Here is a 5,805-nt window from a genome sequence, read left to right as displayed (position 1 = left end):
TTTTTTTTTTTTTTTTTTTTTTTGCTATCTCTGTTGGAGGTTACCTTATATCTAACATCCTTGCATGGATGTTGTGCCCAGAGGGGAGAAGAAAACACTTTCCTACTAGGATCAGGGCAAAGGGAGAAGATCAGGCGAGAATGAGAAGCTTTACATCCTTTTTTGGGTGCTGGAGTGTTTCTCCCAGTGTCTGATTTACATAATTGCTGGTGACACACCCCAAGAGGAAACAAAACAGTCCATGGTCAGAGCTTTGGGTCCTAGAGCAGCTTCCATGTACTTAGATGTGCATGTCTGCCTGTTGATGTTTCTGACTGTTCCTCTTTCCTTCCGGCCCCCATCCCCCGCAGCTTGGATGTGTTTTTCCGCTGGTTGTTTGACAAAAAGTTCCTCGCCGAAGCCGCCGTGCGATTTGAGTAAGTGGAGTTGGGCAGAAGACCCTGCTTTGCAAGGGGGGGGAGGTTCTTCTCGGTGTCCAAAGGTACTGGGGGCTCCCGGCTGCTGCCCTGCAAGAGGGGAAACGCCACCTGCAACCTGCTCTTGCTGTGCCTCCCCAGGTGTGTGTTCCTGCCAGACAACGGGGCCTTCTTTGTCAACTATGTCATCGCCTCTGCCTTCATCGGGAATGCCATGGACCTGCTGCGCATTCCCGGCTTGCTGATGTACATGATCCGCCTCTGCCTGGCGCGCTCGGCTGCCGAGCGGAGGAACGTCAAACGAGTGCGTAGCAGGGCTGGAGGAGGGGGGCACTTGTGGCTTCCACCCAGGGGTGGGTTGTGCTGTGGTGTGACCCCGGTGGGGCTGGCCTGGTGCTGCGTGTGTGGCACAGCCCTGCTCCGCTCCGGGGGTGGTGCTGACGGGGTGCTCTTCCCTGCTGCAGCACCAGGCCTACGAGTTCCAGTTCGGGGCTGCTTACGCCTGGATGATGTGCGTGTTCACTGTGGTCATGACATACAGCATCACCTGCCCCATCATTGTCCCTTTTGGTAAGTGATACCCCTCCACCTCCTTGTGGCAAGGGGTGAGCTGGGGGGAATCTTTCCAGTTAGTCGGTCGGAGACGCTGGGAAAGAGGTTGATTCCTTGCTCTGCTGACATCCCTACCTTTTTCCCAGGGCTCATGTACATGCTGCTTAAGCACTTGGTGGACCGATACAACTTGTATTATGCTTACCTGCCTGCCAAGCTGGACAAGAAGATCCATTCAGGGGCTGTGAACCAGGTGGTGGCAGCCCCCATCCTCTGCCTCTTCTGGCTTCTCTTCTTTTCCACCATGCGCACAGGTGGGTGCTGGGTTGGGTTGCCAGCCCCTGGCCTCCTGCAGAGCCGCTTCCCTGGCCAGGCTGTGGTCTTGGCAGCTCCAAGCCATGGAGCACTGTCAGGGTCCCAGTTTGGTTTTCCTTTGCCCCAGGGTTCCTGGCCCCCACTTCCATGTTCACCTTTGTGGTCCTTGTGATCACCATTGTGATCTGCCTGTGTCACGTCTGCTTTGGGCACTTCAAATACCTCAGCGCTCACAACTACAAGGTGAGGTGGGGATGTGGGACCCTTCTCCTTGGGAGCATGGCTCAGCAGCAAAACAGTGGGAGCTCTGGAAGAGCCCCAGACTGTTTACCAGCAGAGCCTCTCAACCCTGGCTTTGCAGTGGGGACAGTCCCAAGGCTGGCCTTGCTGCCTGCGTGCTGCTCCTGTGGTGGGACTGTAAATGTGTTGACCCAGCAGTCTGTTTCTCCTTTTTTCTCCAGATTGACCACACAGAGGTGGATGCTGTAGAAAGCAGGCAGAATGGGAGGCCTGCCACCAGTCTGCCAGCTCCCAAATCAGCTGTGAGTCCCTCTCCCTACCTCCATGTCCTGGCGTGCCCCTTACCTGGGTTTGGGAAGGAGGAGATAACTCCCTGTCCCAGTACCTCATTCTTCACCTCTCTGAGACAGCAGCCAAAGTCTCCCAGTGAGTGTGGGAGGCAAGTGTTGAGCACTGTGCCCCTCACCTGAGCTGCGTGACACGCACAACCCTTCGCTGCTGCTTCCCAGATGCTGTGCTTTTATGTTCTGCCCCTCTGCTGGGACGGTGAATCCGGCTTGGTCAGTCTCCCTTCTTGTTCTGCGTCTTTGCACATGTACCCATCAGCAAAGGCTGTCACCGACCAGGCCAGCCTTAGTGCCAACGCAAAGCGTTCACTGTAGGCATTGTCTTGAAGGCCATCAAGGTGCTTTGGGGACTGTCCCTGCCCAACTCTGAGATACCAGCGCCGGTTTTTCTCTGTGGCTCACTGGCTCGTTGCAGCTGCTCTCTTCCATCATGAGACTTTTCTAGCTGGGGCCTGTGCAGATCTGTTCAGGGGGTACCTGCTGACATGGGGTAAAGCAGAACCTCCCGCTTTCTCGGGAGAGCATGTGTAATCCAGGCTCCTTCCCAGTCCCCATGTACTTAAGGGCAGTGACATCTCTCTAAAAGGAGATTCCCCGTAAGAAGCAGGCACAGGCACAGCCTTAGAGGGACACATCCACTGGCAAAAAAGGGAGGACATTCTTCCAGTCCATATGGGCTACAGTCACCTGAGAAGCCCCCCATGCTGTCCCAGTCCTGAGTGCAGCCTGTCCCAGGACGCTGGGGTTTGGCACATCCGCTGTTGCAGGACCAAGCCAGCCCTACTTTTCCCTCCTCTCTCAGTACACCCCATGGAGTCTGGACTCTTCTTCACCCTCCCAGCCTATCCCAGCACTCAACCTCGGGCATGGTGCCTTGCCCCCCGGGCTCACCTGTGTTTCTGCTCTCTCCCCACCCCTCACCCCGGCAGAAATACATCGCCCAAGTGCTGCAGGACTCCTCGCCCGAGGGCGAAGCGACGGAGTCAGAAGAGCAGGGGTCGCAGGACGAGGAGCTCATCAATGCAGATGGCATGAACGACACGGATTTCCAGTCGTGTGAGGACAGCCTGATAGAGAACGAGATCCACCAGTAGGGACCTCGAAGGGTGGGAGGGGGAGGAGGCCCAGGAGCGCAGCAGGCTGTGTGCATGGAGACCTGGGGAGAGGGACCTGAGGGTGCTGGCTGCTGCCCTCGCCTGCCCACCCCCGGGTCCACTGCTTTCAGTGAGGGCAGGGGCCCTGCTGCAAGCTCTCCATTTTCCTGCCCCTCCACCCCTGTGCCAGCCTGGCAGCTCGGCAGGCATGCTCATTACTTGCTACCCTCTTTAACGTGTCCCTGGACCCCAAAACCCTGGGGTCTGGGGAGGAGGGAGACTGTGACCCCCACAGTGCTGCTCTGGACCTGCAGGCAGGAGGAAGGCCGGGTCCTTTGTGGGGAGGAGGGGCACAAGGGTCTCAGCAGGCCCCTCTGTCCCCCGTCCTCCTGATGAGAAACACTAATCATGTATTAGATTTACAGGAAGGTGATAAATGAAAAGCTTTAGTCAGTGTATTGGAAGCCCCATCTAGGGAGAGGGGTGGTTTCTGGTGCACTTTCTGCCCTTTCACAACCCCTTGCAACATCCACTTGGTGTGACATGCCAGGAGCTAGGCCAGGTGAAGGAGGTGGTGATAGAGACTTCCCCCTCCCCATGGGGAAGGTGACTGGTCTTGTGGTCAGGGTTGGCATCACCCTGGGGAAGGGGCGTGGGCTTGGAGTAAGCTGGGTAGCCCCTTGCAGGGTGAGGGATGCTGAGGGCATTTCTCAAGGGCTGGAGGAGGCACAGGCAGCATCTCCCCCAGGGCCTATCCCCTCCTCTCTCCTGGGGCCCAGGCAGGGGATTGCAGCATCATTTTAAGTGGCATATATTTTGCACATTTTACCCCCCTTTCAAACAAAAATCAAAGTGACCCTTCTGTGGTACAGCAACCCCCTTTGCTTCCCTTTGTCTGCACAGCAGGGTCAGGCATGGGGGCTGTGCTGGGAGGTGTCCTGGGTGCTAGGGAGAGGGAAGAAAGGGTCCTGGGCTGCAGGCCCTCGGCACCCTGTGGGTTGGCGCTGCCTGGTTGCGATGGGGCCCCATGGGCTGCCTTGCCTGAGCTGCTGCAGGGACTTTCCCCAGCTGAGGTGGTAGGAGAGGGTAGGGAGCGCTGGGAGAGCAGCCCCTCAAGCCCTCTCCAAGGACGCCCACCAGGAGCACAGAAGCCTCATGGGGCTGCAGTGGCTTTCTTCACCACCCCTGACTGGGTGTAGGCTCTACCAGCATCACCCAGCCTGAGAGAGGGGGGGCTGTTCCTCTCCTACCTCTGTCCTTGTCTCCTCCCTGGTGATGGCTATATTCTAGAGGCAATGAGGGGGCAGGATGGATGGAGAGAGGTGGCCTGGAGCCCCTGCTGGGAGGCTCTTTGTGAGCCTCTTCTGTTTGAAGGCTCTTTGTGAGGAGGTTTCTGATCAGGATCAGTTGTCCTCAATTGCTTCTCCCCTCCCCTTGTGTAAAATGTAAAAGAAAATAATAAATCTCCCTACTATTAAGCTATATTTATTTCCCTCAACCCCTTGCCACCATCCTGTTTGGTGCTCATTGCAGACACTACTACCCATCCTTTGCCTGTCATCTGTGGGTGCTGCTCTGGCTTGCTGGGGCTGTGCCCTCCAGGGTCTGATGGTGCCAGGTGGAAGGGAACAGTCAATCCTTTGACCTTTTCAATCACCTGTGCTGGCTCTGGAGCTCCAAGCACTTTAATAGACCTAAAGAAATGAAGCATCAGCCCTGCCCAGCTCTGCTCCTGGAAGGGTGATCACATCCTAGGTCTCTTCTCTCCTTCACCCCTATTAGGGGAAGGGGAGCCAGAGACATGGAGCAGGCTGGGGGCTGCTCTGCAGAGGACATAGCTGACTATCCTGTACAGCTCTTTGTAGCAATCCCAGGTCTGAAGGAAAGGGGGAATGAAAGGGAAGAGATATGGGTCTTTGATGCATCAGGAGGGCAGGCCACCCTGGATCCCAGGGCTCCGCCAGAGCTGGAGTACATGGAGGGACACAGTGGCACCCATCCCCTCCAGGGATGGGCTAAACCTTAAATGAGCATGTGAGCTAAGAGCTCCCAATCTGCTTCCAGGCTGGAGTGGAGAGGATGTTGATCCTGCTTCCCTGTTCTTGCACCCACCTGCTGCCCTTGCCCCCAGTCCAGCAGGCAGGCTGGGATGCTCCAGTCTCTGTAGGCCCATCTGTGGCCTGGGCTGCCTTTGTGGCTGTCTGGGCTCTGCCTGTGGAGAGTTGTGTGTTCTGAGTGGCACTGTCTGTGTAGAGATGTGTATAATACCCTGTATATATTTGTGTACAAAAGAAAACAGGAAGAAAAAAAAAAAGGAGCTATTGTTCTTGCAGTCTTTTCTTTGTGGAGTGGGTTGGGTGTTGGGACCTGGGAGGAGAGGACCCCAGCTGCAGCAGGGATGCAGGAGCATGCGTGGTGCAAAAGGAGGAGTGGGGGTTTGCCTGTTTCCCCTTGTGCAAGCACAGGCTGCCAGGAACCCAGCTGTGGCTCAGAACTCAGGGGCTCTCCCAGCCCAAGTAGGCTTTCCCTCCTTCCCTTCAGCTTCTAGAGGCATCAGAGGCTTTGCTGCTAAAAGCAGGTGGAATGGGAGCTGCATGTGTTGAGGCTGGAATGCTTTGGGAAGGGGAGGGAGTGTGGGAGGGGAGCTTTGCTGGTAGCCTCTGTCCCAATAACAATGTACATGGCTGTTCCTGCCATCTCCACCCAGGAACATGTCTCCTAGCTGCCGTGTCCTGCAGCTGAGCACGATCAGTGATTTGTGTACAGTGACCATTGCTGGAGGATTGTGCAACGCAGAGGTGAGGTGTGGGGCAGGCCTCTGCCTCAGCCACCCACCTGCAT

General features: G+C 56.5%; 1 protein-coding gene across 1 annotated transcript in view; it reads left to right on the top strand.

Annotated features, from left to right (window-relative positions):
* Positions 1-2,964, top strand: part of TMEM63B (transmembrane protein 63B) — a 21,303-nt gene extending 18,339 nt beyond the window's left edge. Inside the window, exons 17-23 of the mRNA XM_010006102.1 lie at positions 351-416; positions 558-720; positions 881-986; positions 1,115-1,282; positions 1,411-1,526; positions 1,745-1,825; positions 2,800-2,964. Of these exons, the coding sequence (XP_010004404.1) occupies positions 351-416; positions 558-720; positions 881-986; positions 1,115-1,282; positions 1,411-1,526; positions 1,745-1,825; positions 2,800-2,964 (865 nt within the window). The remainder of the gene's footprint in view (positions 1-350; positions 417-557; positions 721-880; positions 987-1,114; positions 1,283-1,410; positions 1,527-1,744; positions 1,826-2,799) is intronic.
* The last annotated feature ends 2,841 nt before the right edge of the window (positions 2,965-5,805 follow it).

This window comes from Chaetura pelagica, unplaced genomic scaffold, assembly GCF_000747805.2.
Source record: "Chaetura pelagica isolate M959 unplaced genomic scaffold, ChaPel_1.0 scaffold271, whole genome shotgun sequence".
Classification (NCBI taxonomy): Eukaryota; Metazoa; Chordata; class Aves; order Apodiformes; family Apodidae; genus Chaetura; species Chaetura pelagica.
Note: the sequence above shows the minus strand (reverse complement) of the source record. Positions and strands in the feature narration are given on the sequence as shown.